The 23,920-nt window shown below is 36.0% G+C and overlaps 1 protein-coding gene across 1 annotated transcript in view; it reads left to right on the top strand.

The window, feature by feature from the left end:
• The first annotated feature begins 1,177 nt into the window (after window positions 1-1,177).
• LOC134854949 (uncharacterized) overlaps window positions 1,178-23,920 on the top strand; it is a 33,041-nt gene continuing 10,298 nt past the window's right edge. Inside the window, exons 1-12 of the mRNA XM_063871330.1 lie at window positions 1,178-1,486; window positions 1,877-2,223; window positions 4,033-4,088; window positions 4,754-4,962; window positions 9,747-10,779; window positions 11,175-11,293; window positions 11,782-11,933; window positions 13,230-13,799; window positions 14,672-14,799; window positions 15,617-16,680; window positions 16,813-16,902; window positions 17,342-17,457. Coding sequence (XP_063727400.1) covers window positions 1,235-1,486; window positions 1,877-2,223; window positions 4,033-4,088; window positions 4,754-4,962; window positions 9,747-10,779; window positions 11,175-11,293; window positions 11,782-11,933; window positions 13,230-13,799; window positions 14,672-14,799; window positions 15,617-16,680; window positions 16,813-16,902; window positions 17,342-17,457 — 4,136 coding nt within the window. The 5' untranslated portion in view covers window positions 1,178-1,234. The remainder of the gene's footprint in view (window positions 1,487-1,876; window positions 2,224-4,032; window positions 4,089-4,753; window positions 4,963-9,746; window positions 10,780-11,174; window positions 11,294-11,781; window positions 11,934-13,229; window positions 13,800-14,671; window positions 14,800-15,616; window positions 16,681-16,812; window positions 16,903-17,341; window positions 17,458-23,920) is intronic.

Raw genomic sequence — 23,920 nt, forward strand, 5'->3', positions numbered from 1 at the left:
GCGACCGTACGATCGTTCCAAGGGCTATTGGCAAGCAGCTCTTGTGGGATGTAAGGGTAGTAGACTCCTTAGCCCCTCGTAGGTTTAGTGCCCGGTCTGTTTTCTCCCTGGTACGGCGGCTACCGCTGAAGCGGAAGAGCGATCAAATGACAAGTATAAAAACTGCATAGATAATGGGTATCTTTTTCAACCGCTAGCTTTTGAGATTCAGGACGCGAAAGGCACCAGCACAGATTTTTCGTTGAGCAAGCTTTGTAAGAATCTGCGTATATGCACCAGAGAATCTCCCTAGCAATACAGATTGCAAACGCCGATTGCGTACTCGGAACAATGAATGACAAAACTACTTTTTATTTGTAGCACATTCATAATTGTATGTTCTATTTTCTCGTGTCGAGGTGCGTGTTCTTATTGAAGAAACGTAACACGTATCGAGTTTAATTGTAAGGATATCAACACTTATCATCTTTTTATTATTATCACTTCGATATCTAGAAAGTTCCAACGATTTTGATTGGAATAGGTGACGAAGGGACTCCTGACTGTAACCTCGGTTACTATGATACTTTTGACCTGAATACCCACAATTAAAAAAAGGAATTTTCTCACTGAGATTGTTTCACGTCGCATGAAAAAAAAATTTTAATTCGCTTTTTCGAGTTCGATACGATGCAAAACTTAGTGCAGATTTTCAGACCCGGATTACATTAGTAAGTATCTGAAACCAAAATTTGATAGTTTCATAGAGGGTAGCTCTGATCATTTGGTCTTAGTCTATGTAAAATTTTATTTGATATTCGAAGTAAAAGTTTTTCAAAATGAACATTGAAAACAAGCATTTTTGAGTATAAAACCTAACTTTGCGCCTAATTTTGTCCACCAGTGTAATTCGAGGCTTTCTAATTTTTCTTGTTGCCTCTTAAAGAGCTGATATTTGTCGTTTTCTAGCTAGTGTTTGCGAAGATTCGCATCTGTGTTGAAGCTCATTCTTGCGCTTTTTCCAACAATGGTTTTACTGCATAAAGCCTTAGACAATGAATTTGAAAAAAAAGTTTTGAAAGAGAAAATTTTTGTTCGTTAATATTAATTTTGCTAAGATAAGTGTAGTAAAAAACTTCTTGCTCCTATTTATTTTCACTTATTTTTGCCAAAATTATTGAATTTGTGTTTCAGATTTAGACTAAGTAAAATAATGAAGAGACTAAGTTAGTCTCATGGGTTTTATGACTCTATCATGTCTGCCACTGATAAGGAGCAGCATACTGATACAGAAAAGGCGACTGAAAAAACAGAATCTGACAGGTCCAGTAACTCTGTAAACAATGCTTTGGACGTGGAGGCAGTTTTGGTGCCGGACTTGCCAGAACGGGAGGAGACAGTTGGCGCGGGGGAGGCAGATCGAGGACAGAGTGTTGGCACGTCAAGTGACAGTACTCCGCCAACGACCATTGAAGAATCTCAAGCCTCGCAGTCTCTTTACTTTCAGGTTAGACGGCGACCGCTCAATCACATGAAGCAAAAAGCCATAAATTTTCAACGCATTATAGTACTATACAAAATACAACCACGCTAATTAAAATTTTACTTGCTTCAAATTTAAATTTTGCTAGCCATTTTGAGCAGTTAATATTGTGCGCTGAGCAAATTCTGACTAGCTTGTTTGCCAAAAATCAATTCTCGTTGATTAATGGTAGTTAGCTGTCACTGAATTACATACAAGATATCTTGCGATATTAAGCGGTCAATGGAGAGAATTACATTTGAAACCATTAAACCATAAACGATAAATTTTGTTTAAAACAGCTCTTAATTTTTTTGTGTCACTTTTGGTGATCATTGTTGCCTACTTTGTTTATGGCGATTCAATTTATTACAGAATATGTTTCGGACGTACGCTGGAAATTTGGAAATGTTCCGCGAGGCAAATCAAGACGCCACAGCCTCTAATATTCGGTCACATCCTCTAATTCCAGAATTAGACCTGGATCATCAAGCTGCAATTTTCGAAAGGCTACCCGAGCAGTCCTCGAACCCAAGCGGGGGAGGAATTGGGGGTCAGTTTGTTTCTAACCGGCCACCTTGTACTTGTGGGACTGGAGAATTGTCTTCTAATAACAGACACAGTTGCTACAGTCATCCGGACCAGCACGTCAGAGATGATTTGCTGTTGAGAAGTGCGAGTTTCGATACTAGTGCGGCTAGTATTAGCTCCATGGCAACTATGTAAGTTTTATTGGGCGATTAGCAAGCGGTATTTATATTTTTGTCGGGTTGCAACGACTACGCCTGGGAAACTTCTGAAAAAGTTTTGGATTCTTTTTAAGAGTAATAAACGTAGTGAAAACTTATATACGTCTTGCTGATTTTTTTGTTTGTTTTTTTTTTTCAGGAAAAAGTCTTAAAATTTGTTCACGCTCAATTTTGAGTTTTGGCGTTTGACTTGTGACTTTATGCATAATCGACAACATTAGTCTTCAAAAAATAAATGAGAAAAAAAAATAAAAAACTAATTTAAAAAAATTCACCATAATAAATGTTTTATATAGAAAGTCTTTATTGCCGAAGAAACGCTAAGTTTTTAATTGCGAGCGCAATTTCAGTCGGAACTAGAACATTTTTATTCAACTTTCGCCTCTAACAGCATCTAATAAAGTGTGGTGTTTTTAGATTTTCAGCTAATGATTAGACGCTAGCTGGTTTTTGTATCAATTTTTCAAGAAAGGATGAAATACTCATGCTCTTAGTATTTTTTGGCTTCAGATAAATTTTGACTAATGAACCGACCTTTTCAGATGTTTTTATGCCATCAGGGGTAGGAAGTTTGGTAGCATTTGAAGTACTTTAATCCCTGATTCATTTCTTTAATGTTTAAAAAAGTGTATCAGCGGCGAGAAAAAAATTTTTTTTTTCCACTTATTGGACTCAGAATCAGACCGAAAATTCAGACGAATTTTTTTGAACTTAATTTCGGCTGAACTATCAATTTAGCTCTACAACATTTCTAATTTTACCCTAGGTTCTATCGCATCTTATGCTTGTACTTTTTTTCATCTCATTTAATTGCCAGTAACGAAAAAAAATCTTCTTTGAAATAATACCAAAAGACTTGGCGGGCAACTATTCAATTAGTTTTTTTATTGCGTTTTAGAAATAATTGCAAAAACTTCGGTTTGATAGGGATAACAGTTTATGCTACTTTAAAGTTAAACAGGATTTAAAATCTGTCGCAATTTTTTCCGAAACGGATTGATTATTCTTATAAATCAAGTTTGTTTGTCCGCACTTTTCTTACACGTTTTAAGTGGCCGTGTACAGTCTAGCCCGAACCGTCGTTGATGCGGAAGTGAACCGTAGTAGCCTTTTTATGATTTTTTGGAAACATATTTTTGGAATCCGAATGTCGAGTGAAATGTTTTCACTACCATCCTTATCACTTAAGCTTTGCTCTGATGCGCCTGAAATCAAAAAAATCAGCCAAACCTCCTGAAACGCACATATCTTCTCTTCCCAAATCTTCTTTCATTATGCTATAGTTCCTTAACGGTCTTTGAAACTGCTCTGAACAATGAAGAGCAGGCAATGCAAATTTTGTCTCTGACGTCTTTCGTTTTTCTGCAAGTACTTGATAAACTACTTAAATTGTTATGCGGCTTATGAGATTATGCTATAAAATCTAACAGAATCAAAATTTGAAAGAATTGAGCGATCTTGGGAATGAATTTCTTGTAAACAGCAATAGGGGTTGAGTTTCGGGTCCCCAAAATGTTCCTCGTCATTTAGTTTATAAACAACAGATGGAGGGGAAAATACTTGCTGTTAATGCAGAGATGAATCCTATTCAAATTCATGAGTTACAGGAGTGGCAAGAGAATGTGACTTGATTGGCTGGTTTTCTAGCGTCATGGCACTGAAAAAAAAATGTCTATTTTGATTCTTTGAACATTCATATAGAAGCAGACGTGTTTTCAAATTGTAGTGTTTTCAAATCTTTTGAGCGAAATTTTTGTAGCTAACTTATCGGTGTTATTTTAGTCCCGATAGTGTGGCATACAGCATCGGATCAGCTGACGAGTCAGTCGACATTATAAGTGAGTTTACAGTTACACTTTTTAGATCTAGTGTTCGATTCCAACAGTCGCCTCAGGGATTCGACCCCTCGCCAACCAAAGGGTCCCCCGTTTGGTATTGTTTTATGATATCAATTTTTGGCCGACCAACCCCAAAAAAGTTTTTTTAGGCGCCAATATGTACTTATTTTTGAAGGGGAGTGCGCGTCGAAAAAACCCAATTTTTTGGTCAACATTTTCCAAAAAGTGCCCAAAACGGCATTATTGACCTGTTTTTTTTTCAAAGAATTGCCTGCGGCGCAAATTTTTTTTGGTCATAATAGGGTCTTTATAGGGTTCTGCGAGGGCTCGGAAATCAATTTAGTCGACCTAAAAAAAGAGTGACAAAATTTGCGATTTTTTTTTTTTGAAAATCCGCCCCCCCCTCTAGAAAGTTCTAGATACGGCCCTGATGCTGATGTTAACTAGTGTTTTGGCTGAGTATATTATCAGCCAAACTGATTTGACTTGAATGCGTGCAGCAAGAAATTATTGATTTAATACAAAGAAGTAGTAACAAAGTCCGTATCTATTTATTCGAATTAGTGCTAATTTTTTATTGTTTTCGATCATATTTTCTCATACTGTAAATTAGAAATTTTATTCGTAGCGTATTTAGCGATGTTCTGACGTTTGCTTTCTTCAAGGTTCCGATGACCACAGAAGTCTGTACTCTCCGACAGGAATGAGTTTCGACGGAGCCTCCGACTATTACTCCAGTGACCCAGAGTGCTCGGCCGGTGTCCTTGGGCGCCGAGGAGAACCCCCGACCGCCACTTTGTTTTCAACGACAGTCGAGTCTGACTTTGACAATTCTGCAATGCAGAGGTCTATACCTGGGCCTTCGGCAGCTAATGTAAGTTAAGTCAGGAATTTGCTTCAACATACTTTCGTAATTTTAACACAATCGGAGATTGCGGAGAATTATGTAATATTACAGTCCATTTTTTTCAATGTAGCTCGCAAATTTCTTTGGATGAATTTGTGCAAAATAGTTTCTTCCTTATTATGTTAGCAGCATGAATTAAATCCGTGTACTTGGAGCGGATTTAATGCTACCCGGTTTTTGAAAGATTTTGGTGTGGTCGGTTTTTTTTCTGGCCTAGAGTTGGCAGCCCTGCCTGCAACAGGGTTAAGTAGTATAGTGTGTTCGACTGGGAAGCAGCTGGTGGTGAGTTTGTTCCCCAGGGTCCGAAATTTACTATGCTTTCATTTTTGAATTTTTTTTGCTGTTTTGCGGAGTGCAGCTTCGCGTTGTTCAAGTCTGTTATTTCAATATCCAATTTGATGGGTCAATTTCCTGGAACAAAAGTTAATGCTCTGTTTCTTTCGATTTTTAAAAAATCGATGAGCATAGTTCAGACTCTTAAATATGTCGTGGTGATTTTTTTCTCGGGAAAAGTTTTAAAATTTGTTCACGTTCACATTTACTTTTTCGCCATTTGACTTTGTTTTTTAAGATGAAAACTCTACTATTGAACAGCAAAAGTGTAAACGTCACGAAAAACGTGATCGACTTCTAATTTTGAAAGTGGAATTTGATTTTCAGATTTCCCAGCGAAAAAAAGTTTATTTATTGATCCAGCTGACTAAATATGGTTAATTTTAAAAGTGTCAATCATAAATTGTTTAGAATTTCAAAGAGCTAAGGCCATCTATTATTTAGTTTTAAATTGAAAATTGAAGTTTTTTAAAAAACAAACCAGTTTTTTTTTCTGTTTCCTTGCGTTCGGTGAGTCATTTGCAACTGTCTGTTGGCTATGTTTCACATTTTTTTTTTGAGTAATAAGCGATTAGTCGGTAAAAATTGCAGCAGTTTTAGTTAAAGTGGACGTCATATTTTCGACCAAGATTTTGGGAATTTTTCTCAAGTCCGCGGAAAGAAAATTGCCAAGAGCATCTATACAGAAAGCTAAGCTATGATACCTCATAACGAGAACAGATGAAACTGATTTTTCCTTTTTAAGAAATTAAGTAACATAAAAGTTAGACTCGACTAAACTATTCTGCGCATTGTTTTTGGATCGTTTTTATTAGTTGGAGGGATCCTCTTCAACTGAAGATTAATGACGTCGTTACATAATAAATCTGGCTTTTATTTAACTAAACAACAAAACATGCAGCGATCTCCGCTGCTTTGAAACCAGTTAACTGTGAAGTTTCTTTTTCTTTTGAGTCAAATTTACCATTTATGGTAACTTTGTTTAGATATGTTTCACCTTGCGAAGACAAAATGAATCAAAGAAAATGATTTAGATAGTAATTTGAAATCCCGTGTAGATTTGTAATCAAGCGATTAAGAAACAAGTTTGGCGTCAAATTTCCAAACTAAGAAACTAAGTCAATTTTGAACCAGATTTTAAAAGCTTTGTCCTGAAACGATTTCGGAATTTTTGCATTGGTTAGTTTGTTTCTGAAGTTTAACCAATCCAATAAATTGCCAGAAGTAAATATTTATTGTTTATTTGTTTATATAAACCTAATGCAAAAGGTGTATATTTATAATCGGATCGATTTTGTTGTTGTCTGTTCTAAACTATGGTCAAACTTATATGCTTGATTACTGAATAATAAATTGTAAATGTTCATGAGAATGTTTTTGTGAAAGTTATGAGAAATTGTTGAATTTTACCAATTTTATTTACAACCTTCAAAAATATACCGTTAATTTCTTCCATTTTTAGAGAAGAATTCGAGATATTATTTTTGTTTCACGCTGAAATTCTCTCGAATTTATCGAACTAGCTCAGCATTCCACCAAATTTGGTTATTTTTTGAAATAATAATCAAACTGAGAATTTTCGCAGCATATCTGTTTTTATCGGGTGGTTATACTCTTTTATTTTCTTAGCTTTTCTTTTGATTTCATCTTAAATTTCATTTTTCGGGCAGAGCCCACCGAAAGTTCGTTTTAAGAACTTTGATATAATGTCGGTTTTATGAAATTTGTAAACTGTGTTTGAATGAAGATTTGTGATGACCCGGCCGAAGAATTATTTGTGGTAATTTCATGATTTCACAATCTTAATGTAAGTCAAGTTTCAAAGTCCATGTAGAATTTAAAATACTAGACAAGTTAGCAATCCGTTCATTCATCGTCTTTATCATCAGTTTTAAATCGGATTTGGTTTTTATTTCGATTTTGCATTTTGATACACACCTCCAAACTTTTCATAGACGCAGACAACTTCATAAGGTCAAAAAGTTGACACTTATTTGAATGCTTTTTGCAGTAAATTGAGAAATTTTCAAGTGTTCTGATATTAATTCTGTAATTTGTATTATGGTTGCTTTATATAAGAAGTTTGCAGAGGCTTATTTTCTCGCAGGCCGAAACTAATCTCATTAATTTGAAGTGACTGCTCGTCGATACCCGAGTTTTATTGTAAGTATTTATTCATTAATTTTCGACCACATTTACTGACTTAATAATTTATTTAAGCCTTTAAATGTTGTGAAGTTTGGTGCGATGCTTTGTTTTCTTGATTGATCAATGCGACTGTTATTTTAACAGACGAAAGTTACATAACCAAAAATGGATGACTTGGAGCGTAAAAATCGTCTGTGCAATTTACAAACGATGCGTTTTGGGTGTTCTACATTTTTTTTTGAAATCTACCAGATTCTTATTTTAGCGAGCCGGGTGGGATGGAAAAGAGCCTTTTTTTATCTGATCAGGTTTAGTTTCGGCGCTTTTTTCTGAGAAGTAGCCTCAAAACTGGCTAGAGGAACGAATCGGTATCGAAGCTTTGAAATCTGGGAATCCAGCTTTTTGTTTGAAAATATGCCGATAGAAGTTTTTTTTTAATAAGCGAGGCAATTTATCTGAAGAGTAATAGGCATTCTTAATGCTGTTTTTGCAAATTTTATTGGGTTTATCAAAGAACGCTAACTCTGCCTAAACTTAAACAATTTGGTATTAATTTAAGGCAAATATTTGAACCAGTTTTTTTAGCATCCGGCTGTCGAAGAACTTGAGCTAAGTTATCAAGAATTGATGTACCTGATTGTCGAGTTTAGGCGAGAGCTGGTTTTAGAATAGTATCACTACCATTGCAGGATTTCCAATACAACCTCTAACGATCTCAACACAAACGCCTCAATTTTATGCGTTTTCAAACCGTTTTAATTGTTAATGCTTAATCGCTGAATTAGTTTGTCTGTTTTTTTTTCAGGGATAGACTTTTGCTGTCTTTCAGTTCATTTCTAAAAGGAAAGCAAACCACGCTCTCCATTCACGATAGTGAGATTTTGCGGTTTTTTAGCCGGATAAAAAAAACATACTTGTCAATCCAGATTTCTCAATTTCATTAGATTCTTTTAAGTGTTCGCTCAAAGAGGTCCGAGTTTGTGCTAGAAAAAAGCATCAATCTCTAATAATGTTTTTCGCCGAAGTGTGAATGTTGGAAGTGTCTTTAAGGTGATATTTCCTTTGTACGGATCGAAAAACCTAATTTGTAAATTAATATTTCTGAGTACTATTTCGGATTTGTTTTTTTTTTCAAGAATATTGTCAAAAAAAATTAACCGGAAAATGTGAAAATTCAGCCAAATTGTTTTGCTATATTATTAGGTGAAAGTAAAAACGGTTTTTGCTGCCTCAAATTTATGTCATATCTAATTACCCATTATTTATTGCCTTTCAGCTTTTTTAAAAATAAAGTTTATTTAACCATACACCAAGTGGTGTTGATCAAATGACTCATTAGATTTTTTCACTCTTATTCTTTTTATTTGTGCTTGGTGTGATTAGCAAATATGGTTCACAGTTTAATTCGTTCGCAAGTATACCTCAAGAGTTTGCTGTTGAATTACTGATAAATTGTTACAAACTGCTATTTACTTTTTGCAGATTTTGCCTTTTGTTGCTAATGACCTTGATTTCACAAGAATTTCCAAAATATCCATATTCATTTTTTGCTAATGAGTTGCTAATAATGGTGATTATTGCTGCCGTTTTTAATATGTTTTTTGTTATTGTATAAACAGAGCTCGCGTTAATCTGAAAAAAAATTAAAGAGGAAATCAGACATTAAAAAAATCTGACAAAAAAAAGATAAAGGGAAAAAATCTGAAAAAAAATTACAAAGGAATTCAGACATTAAAAAATCAGCATGAGAAACAAATGTTTTGATATTTTGCTGATTTATTGCAGCAATAATCAAGTTTTTAATAATTATTTCACTTGTGAAGCAATTTTTTTCTCAATTTATTGTTCAAAAACATTATTATGAGAGCGAGAATTTAATTTCCTGATATTCGTTTACCTCATTTACGACGATCATTTTGTTTGAACTAGTAATTGCTTAAAGTCATTATTCTAAATTTCAATAATCATTTTTCGCCAGTTTTTATTTTTTACCGTTAGGAGAAAAAGTAACTGATGGTGAATGCCAAATGAAATCAAAGTAGCCGTAACTATTGATAAATGAAGTGGTTAATTCGATCTGAGAAGAAAAGAATTGAGAATTTATTTTGCAATGTCTTTGTACCAATAAGAATAAGAGAGCGGAAGGAAAGAAACGCTATAGCGATCTATCTTTTTTTCTCTGTTAATGAGTTTGCGAGATAACATTTGTTCGTTTCCTTCTGCATTATTTTTGTGTATTTACACCATTTACGCAATTTGTCCTATTTCAGCGAGCGGTGGGAAATTCGATCTCGAACGTCAATTTATTACCATCGTCGTTGACCTTGCAATTTCAACCACCGACTTATTACCAAGAAGAAGAAAAGACGCACCAGTTATCAAATTTTCGTTCAGAATTGACCCAAAATGATGAACAGCAAAACGTGTTATTTTCTTCAAAAGTGTTAGGGGCTGCACAGTTTTCGACATCACTGGCGAAGGAAAATGACCGTAATGAAAATGAGTCATGGCGACTCTTGGAACCACACACTGAGAAACTACTCCAATCTACGACGCCTATAAGACCACAACCGTTTCAACGAACGTCAAGTCCGCTTAGAAATTCGCCAAGAATTGGAACAAAAGCTGCGAATAAGTTCAAAACTAACATTGAGTCTGCTAATGACGTATCTGTACATGCAAGTCCGGCACGGCAGATTTCAACCGCCCAAAAACCCCAAACTCCGCAATTCACTGCCGCTCATTCGCCCTTCGCAAATTACCCTATCTCAACCAAACCCCACCCGCCGAACCCCCACTTAGCCGGAGCTCTTCCAACAACACATGACTTGTTTACAACAACAACAGGATCTACTGAAGACAACATGTTGATTTCAAATTCAAGACGAACTTCAGAAGTATTTATGGATAGTTGTAATATAACGGAATTTGGGCCGCCTGGAAAAACGATAACTGACGCCCGAGCTGTGATGGATATTTTTGACCCGGGTAATAGACGAAGAGTAGCTAATTGTCCCCCTGTATTTAATTACTCAAGAGACTCAACGGGTAATGAGTCGTTGAGTTTAAATCAAGAACAGAGAAATTTGAGCTTGTACGCGAGACTAATGCAATCCTATACAGTGTGGTATTTGCCTAATTTAACGAGGCAAGATGCGACGGATTATCTGCAGAATAGACAACCGGGTAATTTTATTGTTCGACATTCAAGCCAGCCCGGCACTATGGCTTTGTCGCTGAGGTCCACAGCAGAATCAGAAGAGAATTTAGTGGAGCATTTTCAGATTATCAACACTGCTGAAGGTTTGTTTGTTGTTGTTTTTGTTCAATTTTCATTACGAGGCCAAAAAATTATTTTCGCCAGTTTTTTTTGGTTAAATGGACGTAACAAAGTGACGATTAGGTTGTCTTCGAAAATTTTTGAGGCGGAGGGTGAAACTACACCTTGAAGAAATCAAAAAAATGGTGCGCCATTTGCATCGCTGAAATAAAAAAAAGTTCAAATCATTTCAAATGTGTTTTGTGAATAGTTAAGATTTTAATCTGCCAAAGGTTGATTTAAAATTTTTGGAATTGTTTATATGAAAAAGTGCATTTGAGGTGAAAGTTAAGCATACGCCCGGGTTAGAACTCACCCGGGCGTGTTCTATTGTCAATAGCTTGAGCTCCATGCGCCTTAATCACTCTATGGTTTGCAGGTCTCCAAATCAACGAAGCACAAAACTCCTTCGTGGACATTGTATCTCTGCTGCAGCACTACTACGAGAATGACAATGGTCTCCCATGTCAACTGCGCCTGCCCCGAAGCATAGAAAAGGTAACTTAGTTTTCTTAGTTAATCTTCACAAAGATTTGCTTATGTTTGGGATAAGCAGACGTTATCCAATCGGAATAACATACTTTTTTCCTAACAACTTGTCTAACAGAATATTTGTGTAATTTCGTCCTTTTCAGTTTTGTCGGATACTTTAGCAGCAAACAGAGACATTTTTTCATCATGATTGCATTCCAAATGCCGTTCTTTCAAAAATTGCTTGTTCGTCACAAAAAGTATTTAGATGCTTTTTTCTTAAAAAAGACCGGCTTTGTCTGTTTCCAACTAATTTTCTAAGTTAGATTAAGACGATTTGATTTATCCACGATGGGAAAGACCCAACATACGAGCTCTGTTCAGCTCTGTACTGAGAACCGAGATCCCTTGTTTAGCCCCTGCAGCGCCCCTGAACGAAAAATTACTTAAAAAATCTTGCAGGGGGGGTCGAGGAAAAAGAGCCAAGAAAATGATTCCCAAAAATGATTTTGCAGGCAACTGGTTATGAACTGAATCAGTACTGGATAATGGGGGAGAAGTTCTGGATCAGAAGTATGAATGGGGAACTAACAGACAGCGGGGGGAGTAATTCGGACGAGTTCACTTCTGACCCGGCTGAGCGAGCAACGTTAGAGAGAACTATCAGGTGAACACTACATTACCATTTGTTGTACGTTAAATACAATTAAAGAAACTCTTATCATTAAATCAATGCTCCAAAAAAATTCATCGTTTTTTGGGGTTTTCTCAACACTGCTTTCTCAACTTTCCCAACTGCATGGAGATTTTTTTGGCGGGTAGATAAAATATCAACGAAAAAAAAATTCTGTTAAAACACGAAACAAAATACATGAAAATAAATCGAAAACAGCTTGCAAGTGAATAGTTCTGGTATTGGATCACATTTTACGTGAGTTTGGTCGATAAGACATACTGATTGAAAAGACAAAATTGGATCTTTTTCTTAACAGCAAATAATTTCCACCTCCAAAAGTAAAGAAATTCCAATAGTACAGAAATAATTTAATGCTTAAGCATCATCTGCAATTTTGCTACTTGTTAAGAACTTTGCCCCGCTCTTTTTGCAATGCGTGAGCGAGGAGGGGGTATTATGGTAGTTAACATAACAAATTCAATTCCCCAATGGGCGACAGCATGCGTTTTGTAACTTGACCTCTAAGTGACCTTTATTTCTTCTTTTCCGTGACCTGAAAGCTCATCACGATCGACTTTTTGCTGTGCTTCATAAATGATCAAAGCAGCGGCTTAATTATTCCGATCTCTTGACTCTTTTCTAATTAAGGTTCGTTTTACCTCAAAAAACACTGAAGCGCTGATGAAATGATGTACTTAAGTGACTGGTAAAAGGCTCTAACACTTAAGTAATTGATTTAAAATAGCATCTTTAAGTCTTTCAGGCGACGCTGTTAACCTTTACGTTCAAACGGTTTTAGTGCCTTTGATTAGCGTAATAAGTACCTCCGCTTTCCAAATTACTCGCTCTTTTTATGTGCCCATTAAAGTGCTTAAAGCTCATTTGAAAGCACCTTTTGAACGATTTATCCTGAAAGCAACATACTGATGACACCATTATGTTCGAAGACTTATGCGTTAAATATTTAAGTAGCAACTAAGTGATTCTTTCATCGGAAAGTAAATCTGACCCCAATTTTAATCGGTCATTGGCCTTGTTTCACAATGCTTTTCGAACGTTCGATTAAATAGCGAAGTTTATTCTTTTAGGTCAAAGCATGAATATTCAAATTGACAAAAAACGAAAGAAATTTCATGTTTTCCGGCAGCATAAGAAAAAATTTCATGCTTTGAAGTTTAATTTATAAAAGTTTATTCCTCTAAATTGGCGAAACTTGAATTGAAATTGTGATGAAATGGAGACAAAATTAAGTTTCGAGAAATTAAAAAATTCGATGCAAATGTTTAGAACGACTTCCTACAACGATGACACTGAAAGTACAGCTCGGGAAAGCTCGCCCGCTCAATTAACACCGCCCCCCGTACCCGCAAAATCCCAAGAAATCAAGAAGTTAATCGAAAGCGAGTGCAGCAGAGATCCGTCGGCTTTTAACATCCAGAAGCGAGACAAAGACTTTTTGGCTAGAAGTTCAAACTTGCAACATCAAATATCGGTTTCAGTTAGTAACGATGTTTCGATTTCATCCCGACGACCGCCAGATCTTTTTTCGACTGGAGGCGCGTTCGGCACAACGACCGAGTTTAATGTGAATTCGCCAACCGGAAGCGTATTCCAAAACTCAAAGACAACTCCTAGTGATTCGGGATATGATACATCTTCGAAAAATGTGTTCGAAATGAACCTTCAATCTTCGAATCTTCAACATCAGCAGAGTCAACACAGGAACCAACAGTTGTTAATACAGCAAAGTGTACAGTCTACTTCGCCGCACCACCCGCTGTCCAGTGTCCGCTCGGATCCCATGTTGCAACCGGGAGACCAGTTCTCGGCTTCCTGTCCAGCCTCGGCGTTTTCGAGGTAAATTTCCAAGATTATCTTTAAGTCGGCTCATAGAACACTAATTGCTCGTAATTTTTTGTGGGCAAATCGGTCGTTTTCAGTTTTTTTAGATTGATTTTTTAATTAATGGAACTTGAAAATTGAAAAATGATCTAAAATAAGTTCTTGATGAGTCTATGGAGTTAGGGTAATTAAGAGTAATGCATGTAGTGAGTAATCTTATATAGGTCTTGGTGATTTTTTGTTGTTGTTTTTCAGGAAAAAGTCTTAAAATTTGTTTACGCTTAATTTTGATTTTTTTGTGGTTTGAGATTTTCTTTTTAAGTGTAGTTCATTTCCATTGTTAAAGGGGAGGCAAACTCCACTTTCGAGCAGCAAAAGAGATTTAAGGTCATCTTTTTTTCTTCGAAACTCGAAGGTTGAAGTTAACAAAAAAAATATCTGTATCTTTGCGTCAATTACTCTTTTGCTACTGTCAGTTGGCTATGTTTTCAGAATTTGAAGCTGAATGGGTTAAATTAATCAGAACTGGAACATATGTGTAACATGTTTCTAATTTTGGGTCGTAAAGAAGAAGATACCTTCAAATTGTATCAAGCTGCAAACGTCTTTAAATGTTTTTTGTTCATTTCGGCAATCTTGGGACTAATACCAAGACATAAAATTTGAAAATCAATTCACGATGTCGAAAACTTCACACTGTTTTTATTGGTGTAGTGTTTTATGGTATTGTATTGGTATATTTTCTTTCTGTGAAAGAAAGAAGAATTCCTGGAAGATAAAAGTGTGGTCAAATCTCAAACCCATAAGGTATGCTTCGATAAGGATTATCTGTTGAAGTTTTATTACGAGATTGCGGTTTAGCCATACAATCAATTGCTGTATTTAAGGTCGGATAGCAACGCGACAGAGCATACCTCTGGGTGTGGAGGAAGTGGAGCCCAGTTGACGTCGAGTCAGATCAGTCCCAACCCCACGAATCCTTTCACATTCCCAGCGACAGATAACAGTGGCTCAGGTAAGCACCACGTGATTCCTTGAGTTTTTTTCGGTAGCTAAATTGACCATTTGTTCACGAGGAAAGGACGAATATGCGATCTATTCAGCACTTCACTGTCTTAGATGCACTTTTTAAATACAAAAGATGGGTTTTTTAAGAGTCGATGAATGTAGTCGCGACGATTTTTTTTTTCAGGAAAAGTCTTCAAAACTGTTTAGGCTCAAATTGCTGCGTTCGTTGACTCTTTTCCTACTGTCTGTTCGGCTATGATCTTTTTTTTCGGCTACGATTTTTTTTCCGAATTATTTGAAGATAGTTTAGCCTGACATTTTCAATCGTCGTATATATGTTTCAAAAAAAATTTAAGATGCAATGTCATATAAAGGGTGTAAAGATGTAAGTTGTTTGAGATATTAAATTTTTGAGTGATAATGTAAAATTTTAGAGTGTAAATGTAGTGTTTGCTTGTCATTTAAAAGATGATTGAACACGTCTTGGAACACTCAATCCGTCCTTTAAGTGATTGAATTCTTTCTAGATACGGTACAAGTATGATGGTTGGGTCCCTAAAAAAAACAAGTATAATAGATGGTAAACTTTCAAAAACAATTTCTCGTCTTGTTTTACGAATCCAACTATCATACTTGTACCTTAGATGCCATGAGGGGATTCTGTCTGATAATTATCAGTTCGTTTTCAAGAAGGGAACAGACTCGGTTATTTAATTTATACAACTCAAAGCAATGAAAAAAAATCCATATTGGAAGGAAACCTAAATAGGCAGTTAGCATCCTATCGAGTGGTGTCTTCAGGTTCCAGATGTATTCTGCTTCAGGTGTTCATTCTGACGGCTGTGCATCTTCTTCCTCTAGCAAACCCCTTCACACCCACTACCCATCAAACCGGCTGAACAACCTAAACAGCATGAACAACAGCAGCATCAATGGCTCACTCAACGTCACAGGATGTTCAAACATCTTGTATCAACAATACCCGAGTCCAATTAATGCCCAAACGTCGCCCTTTATGGAAAACAACTTCTTGTTGTCTAAAACATGCAATAGTCACCAACACGCTTTCTCGGACGATACATCCCTATCATCAGGGAGAGAAGAGTTGCATGTATTACAACAGTCGTTTGTCAATTTCTCGTCTAATAACCCCTTTTACAATTATGCTTTCCAGCATCAGTTGTCGGATAACAGCGCGAAAGACATAATAGCCGGTAACAACCCTACAATAGCCCAGTCTAATTGGTCGACGAATGGAAATTTGGTGCCCGCTAATCAGAAATGCAACTCGGCCGAAAACTTCCAGAAGTCAGTAACGGCGCCTGTTTCCGCTAGTTCATGCGAAAGTGTACACAGTGCGAACCAATCAGAACGAAGCTCAACATCCTCGATTTTTGCATCGAAAAAAGTTTTGTTGGGCTTATACGAGAAAGGAAGAAATCGGCTTTATGAGCCGCCGGCTAGTGGAATGAGTCCGAATACGTTTGGAAATTGGATTTCGCCTACGAATGACTCGTTTGAGTACAACACCAATTTTGTATCCCAAATTCAAAATCGATCTTCAACCTTACCGATGAGGCAACGAATGGTTAAAAAATCACCTGATAACGATTCGCAAGAAGAACATGAAGATTCGAAGTTTTGGGTAGATCACGGAATCGACCAAAATCCGACATGTAATAAGCGAAATGCCCAAGCATCCTGGAAAGTTCCAAAAGTTCCCAGATTTTGGGTTAATTTAAGACGAAAGGGTAAAAATTCGTCGAACAAAATCAGAAGTTGTATTATAGAGTTGGCACAAGATCAGAACACGAATTTCTACAGGCTTGTACAGAATATTCTGGATAAAGTTTTACGGGAGCAAGACGCAACCAATATTCTATCACAAGTAGGTTGAATTCAACTTCAAAAAGTTTATTTTTCTCAAATTGATAAGGGTTCTTTTTTCAATTTGTTTAGTCAACCAACCCGGAGACGTAACCCGGAGGTTAATTATTATAATTGATTTTGTGTGTTTCAGGTTCGCCAAGAAATGAATTCGCTGAAGATCTACCTGACATCGCCGAACGAGAAAATACTGTCTGATTTGATTGATCGGGAACGTTTAAAGGTAAATCGAATTTTAAATTTGATAAAGTCGTTTCTCAATTTATATTTTTCGTTTGATAAAGTTGTTTCTTAATTTATGTTTTTCAGAGTTTAAGATCCTTGCCAAAAAATTTTGAAAACAAGAAACTCTGGAAATCTTAATTTTTCGAAGAAAAAGGCCATGTGTTGTAATTTATTTTACTGTTTAACAAAGCTTACCTTGCGTCTTCATCTCTCATTATAATTTATCAAGTGATTTTGATTGATTCGATATAAAAGGGATAAGTTAAAGAAAATTTAATGCCTTAAAACCCGAAATCCTGGCAAACTGGACCATTTTTTGGTTTCGGCAGAACTCGAAAATGAAAAAGCTGACCTAAAAAGAGGACAAACCAAATGTTTCGTATCCACCTGTCAAAGAAGTCCTGCGCACTCATTGATTAAAGTTTTTGCTTTTGCAGATGCGAGAAAACGACTTTCTGAACATGGACTCAATCACAGAAGATGCTCTGCACAAGATCATTCTGAAACCACTCATCCAACACCTGATGACAGTTCTTATCAACCACCACAAGAGGTATGTTTGGGACTCACTTTGAAATCTGTTTTATTGGCTATCTTAGCTTTCTTTTTTTAGAAATTCGAGTGTGACACAAACAAAGTAACTTTGTATCGTATTATACAATTGAGTCGATCAGAGGCTATTTTTTTCCTAAAGCGATTCGACTTCAGCTGCGCTTGTAATTGGTTGTGGCGTCCTCTTTCCATTGTCAACTTTGCGTCTTTTATTGGGGGGTCCGTTAGTGGTATTTTTCCTCCTCTTAGTAGCCCTCTTCGGTGTCGTTGACTGCATGGTTGGATAAATTGGAGAAACACCAGAGAAAATCTGGGCTCATGTGGAGAAAATCTGGGCTCATGTGAACTATCCCCCCTTAATAGACCAAGTGAACAATCTCCCCCTAAATTGAATAGCAAATTCAAGCCGTAAGGACTGTATGTACTATGCTCAAGTCTAATTGGCTGAAAAATATTACTTTTAGCCAAGTGAAAAATCCTCCCCGTAAATTGAATTGCTCACTTGATACAAAATCTGCTGCATATTTCAACTTACAGACAGCAGGCTGATTGTTGGATGCCATGTCCTTCAAAGACTCCACGAAGAAACTATCTCTCGTCACTAATTCATTCACACTTCCCCCTATTATGCTCTCGTTCAAGTATTCCGGCTTTTCGTCGCTCATTAACTGCTGCGTCAAAGTTTTTAAGTCCTGCAAATCGGCTTTGAAACCTGATTTTTTTATACTCGGGGCAATATGAACTTCGTTATTATTATTATTAGAAACATCACTGGCATTAAATTGCATTAATTTTCGGTCATTGCTTCAGAATCTGTAGTCCTTCTAGAACTATCAGTTTGAGCTGCAACATCTTGACCCCATTTTAGGTCAACTGTTGACGCCTCCTGATTGCATCTATTTTCTTCCGTTTCAGTTTGACCTTGCATGTTCCTCGTCTTAATAGACGCTTGGACAAACTTCTTCTGATTTCTAATCTCAAAGCTAGGAGTAACTTTCTCTTTCAACTGCATTTCCGCAATATGTTCTTTAATCGGTATTAATCGGTGTTTCTTGTTCATATGTGTTCATATTTTTTTCAGCGATTTCAAATTTTTACCCTTGCGGGAACCAAGTCGATTGCCTTAAGAGTCCTGAAAATTTTTTCACGTGAATTTTTTTTTCACAGAAATTGCATGTAAGCCTTCACGTGTTTCAACTTAAATTTATAATATCTTCAATTTCAATGACTGATTCTGCCCTATGGGAGCAGAGGTAACACCCATGCTTGAGACGACGAAGTCCAGTAGTACCTCAAGTCCCAGACTGTAGATTTTTCAGGAAATTTCCCAAACTGCTTTCTCGAACCATCGTGCTGCCTGATTTTTTGTTCTAGCATTCCTGATGATATTTTTAATATTCGTAATAGCGCAGGTAATTGAGGTCCAAATTTTTTCGCAGAATATTTTAAGCATTTTTTGGATTAAATTTTTAATTAAATTTCACCTGCGCGTAATCAGAGAGATGCAAAAATGGCGTGGAGTTTTTTTTCGAAATCACCCATTTAGTTTTTTTTTGTCAGTTTTCCGGTTCAAAATTAATCGGAATTGTGTCCCAGATGAGTTTTTTCTCTAAGCGCTAACCCGTCTAAAAGTCTATACGTGACCTATAACCGCGTTCCCCCTGAAAGCTAATTAGGATGTAATCAGGGGCGGATTTAGGGGGGGGGGGGCGACGCCCCCCCCCCTCAGGGATTCGACCCCCTGCCGACCCAGAGGGTCCCCCCTTTGATACTTTTTCAGAAATCCATTTTTGGCCGACCGACCCTGAAATTTTTCTAAAGGCGCCTTTGGCGCCAATATATACTAACTTTGAGGGGGAGCGCGCGCCAAAAAAAACGCGATTTTTTTGTCAAAATTTTTCAAAAAGTGCCCAAAAACGGCTTTTCTGACTGTTTTTTCAAAAATTTGCCTGCGGCGCAGAAAATTTTGCCAAAATAGGGGCAAAACAGTGCTTTGGGAGAGCTCGAAAAATCAATTTGGTCGACCCAAAAAAAAAGGGTCGTCAAAATTTTCGAATTTTTTTTGAAAATCCGCCCCCCCCCTCGAGAAAATCCTAGATCCGCCCCTGGATGTAATAGTTTTGTTTTCATTAAATTAACCATTTCGATTGGATCTTTTTCATCGGTGACATATTTGATCGTTTTCTTGATTTTTTGCTGATTTAAAAGTTCCATGTCGTTTATGATTCTCTTCATTAAAAATAAGTTTTTATAAGATTAAGTTTGTAGTATTATTAGAATGCTTCGTCGCTTTTCCTATCTACAATAAAGCCACCATCTTCCTTAAATGGAAATGTTGTTCACACATTTAACGATTCAGAATGCCTTTAAGAGGGTGCTCCTGGTAATGAAAAATATATGCCATTTGACATAAATTCGCAGCAAAATTGACGTTTTTTCAAGTAAAAAACCACTCCTCTTTTTGAACTTGCACCAATTTGAGTGATATAATAATAAAATATTGATAAATTCCCTTTTTTCTTTGGAAATTTCATTTAGAATGGGCAATTGTTGAATTATGCGTCTTTAGTAACATTCTTTGCTAATTGTACAAGAAAAGCTCAAGGGAATATTTTGTTGCCATGAATAGTCGGAATAGTTAATCAATGACGCCCCAACGATCGAAAAGAAAACAAAATGGCAACCTTTTTATTGCTTTTTTGTAGTAAATAATGTCAATAAATTCTGTTGCTTTTGAAAAATGTAGTAAAACAGTCATTTTATTGTCCTATTTTAGAAATGTATAACCTACAGCCGAAGGGTCTTTGTTCTGTTCTTGAATAGGAAAATTATTGGGAAAAGAGGTACTGAAAATAGTTTTGAACTATTGCGCACATGGTAGGAAAAATAATATTTTCAAAGCTTTATGTTTTCAAAGAGGTCAAAATTTTTTGTTATCACTGGAAGAAACCGCGGAGCTTTGAACTTGGTGATAATTAAATATATGTCATAAAGAATTATCTTTTTGCAATAACTCAAAATCAGTTTTAAATGATGAGTGATGAATCGGAAATTTTGCTGTTTATTTCGGTTTTGGACGAATTCAAAACTTGAATTGATTCAAAAAATGAAAACAGATTTCGCAATTTGGTCTTTATTTTGACTAAAAAGCAATAAATGCAGTTGCGGAATAATCCTCGAAACACATTGTGCTTCCTGTAACAATTGTGATATGATTTATATTATTATGAATGGGTCGTTACTAAGAGGAAATATTTCATTTTCAGTATTTTGTCTCAATTTGAACTATAAAAGTAATATTGACATCCATTTTCACAGTTTGAATCCGCAGGAATTTTCACTCTTTTGACCGCTTTTGTCTGCCTTCTATGGCTTGTCTGGCTGCGTAGCTGTTAGATTCGCTGTTGGTATGAGAGGCTACCACGAATACCACATATTCATACCATGGCGACTTAGAGAGAGCTATGTCGCGAAAAAGACAAGGCCACGTGGCCGAAAGATCGAACGGCCTTAAATTATGTTAACCACTCTAAATACCTACAAAGGGAATCTCGCCCTCATTAAGTTACATCAACAAGCCGCGAAGGGGGAGGGGTTCATGGGTTCGTCCCTCGTGCCACAAAGATTGAACGTCCATAAATTTTATAGGCCAATCAAAAATCATTATTAGAAAACTCAAGATACAAATCAGTGAGTTTAAAAGATTGGTTGAATATTTTCGACCCTTTAGTCTTTCGATGCTAAGAATAGTCCTTCAGAGGAAATATTTCTTCTCCTTTTCCGTTGTGTGGTTAAAACTATGTGTGAGATATAGAAATCTACATAGAGATGGAATTTGTATTAAGACTAAGCGGCCATTGTTCGATTTGAAAGGTAACAGAGAAAGGGCGAAAACAAAATGGTATGCACGTATTGTAACAGAACAGACGAGCAGGGAGCGGAATAATGGAAAGGAACCAAGGGGAATGAAGGAAACAGTATGGGGGTATAAGGAATTCTTTTACCGAGAATCCACCGTGTGTGTGATAGGAAATAGTGGCTATAGAGGAATGAATGAAGTGAGATTATAAAGTGCGGTAATCATGCTCTTTTGTTGCATATAAATAAGATCGATTTTTTTTATACCAAAGGTGATTCATACCAACGGAAATTTGTAGATATGAAGGATGATAGCTGATGAGATAGAAACATGTTTAGGAAATTTGAAATGTAGATTCTGGTGTTTCTTTTATCACTGCTATTTTCACAGCTTGGGTATTTTTCTCTAGTTATTGGTACTCTTGAAGTTTCAATAGCAAATAGCTAAATTTTTCAAGATTAGGGAACTTAGTGAGTGCTCTTGTATAGGTCATGGTGATTTTTTTTTTTTTCAGAAAAGTCTTAAAATTTATTCATGTTTGATTTTGATTTTTCGCGGTTTGACTTTTGATTTTCAACCCTTGCGATAAGCAAGGGTATTGCAATCGGGTTCTTAACTTTTTTCCCGTAAATAGCTAGCTCACAGAATGATCAAAATTAGAAATGGTAAATTTAGTTTCAGTTCATAATAAATTCAAATTTCTTTGCGTCTACGGCACACTTGGTCTGGAGATAACGAATATGCCTAGGACGGCAAAGATCCTAGGTCCTTTTTGTCTGCATATGTTTTGTCGGCCAAGTTACTACATCGTAGAGTTGTTTTTTTTTGCTATAGGCAATTTACCTTGTAGTTGCTCTAAGTGTTTTGATTTACTTCGCTGTTTGTAAGTTCTTGACTTCGTATTTTTTCTCTTTTTTTGCTTAAAAGTTCTTTCTGCCCAAAGGATTTGGGTTTATATTTTTTTGGCCTAGTGAACTAATATTGAGTCGTTTCAAGTAAAACGTACTTTTAATGCTCGCCTCTGGATCGCACAAGTTGCTAAAATCTTAATAGAAATTATAGTTCATGTTTTTCATTAGCTGTAATCAGTTTTCCTTGAATTCCGTGATTTTAAATTAACCAATATGGTCATATCCCGGAGAAATATATTTAAATTAACCAATATGGTCATATCCTGGAGAAATATATGCAAGCCGTCAGATCAGAAATAAGTTTTTTCTCTTTTTTTTTCATATTTTTGTCATTGTTTAGCAACTTTTTCTTTTTAAAATGTTAAATTGAACTTGTTAACTTATTGTTCTCATCTCGTTGTACAGTTTTTTAAAATTTTTTGTTTGGTTTTGATTAGCGTACATGTGTTTCAAGTTTTTTGCTAAAAGTTTTTATTAATATTTAATTTTTTGTTAGTGATGAAATAATTGAAATATATGTCAATTTTTCGGCTGCAGGGCTTGTGGGTAATTTTTTGTCTTAATTTCTGGACTAGTTTTTAGCAGTTTAGCACCGTATTTTTTTTTATTTTCCAGTTTTTTTGTGAAACATTTCAAGGTACTCGCACATCGAATGTTTTGAAATACAGTAAATTTTTCAAAAGTTTTTCGAAGAGTTATCACAAAGTGACAATCTTTTTTGTCTTCTAAAGTATTTTGGCTTTCAAGTTTTGTGACTTCCAACTAGCAAGCGTTATCAAGCTGAAACATTGTCTTGTTTCAGCCTTATAACTGGTGAAACAAAATCAGTGAATAATTTGGTATCTTGTTTTTTTTTATTCAACTAACTCACTTTTTCGGCACATTTAACTTAGAACTAACGCCTGAAAAGGTTTAGTGTTCAAATACGGGCAGGACTAATTTTGCGCTTTGATTATTGTCTGCTCTTTAACAATCCCTATTTCAGACTGCCGTGTAACTGGAACTTTCGAGTGTACAAAAACTGGATTTTCAGAAATTTGTAATTTTTTATGACAATTTTTTCCCGGCTAAACGTGCGACTTTGGTCTGCATAGTTGCTGCGCGGTAATTTTTGTCTCAAAGATATTTTTAAACTCGCAATCGTGTTCCCGGACAGGTTTTCATTAAATTGAGTTTCATTTAAGACATAGGTGTGAAATTTTTTTCGTGATTTGTTTTCGGCGTTTTTGGGACAAACGATAACGTCTTTGTGTGATAGTTTTTCGGATATTTTTTGGTTTTTGGGTGATATGTTGTATCGCAAGTGTTGGGAAGCTTCGCCTCTGTTGACTTTCGTTTTCTTTCTACGTTAAGTTCAATTCCATCGTTAAAAGGAAGGAAAGTTCCACAATAAAAGAGTTAAAGTATTTAGGTGATAAAAACGTGAACAACTTCTTGTTTCGAAAGATGATTTAAATTTTCAGATTTTCAACAGGAATAAGTTTTTGCCCATCGATTCAGTTTTCTCAGTTTTGGTTAATTATATTTTAAAAAGTCAATCATAAATTGTTCTTGAAGTTTAAAGAGCTTCAAGGACGTATATTTTTCGAAAGTTGAAATTTTTTTCAAAAAACATGTCAGTACTTTCTTCCGGTTTCTTGCGTTCATTGACTCTTTTCGAAAGTTTGTTTTTTCGTTTTCTTGCGTTGATTGAC

This window comes from Symsagittifera roscoffensis, chromosome 10, assembly GCF_963678635.1.
Source record: "Symsagittifera roscoffensis chromosome 10, txSymRosc1.1, whole genome shotgun sequence".
Classification (NCBI taxonomy): domain Eukaryota; kingdom Metazoa; phylum Xenacoelomorpha; order Acoela; family Convolutidae; genus Symsagittifera; species Symsagittifera roscoffensis.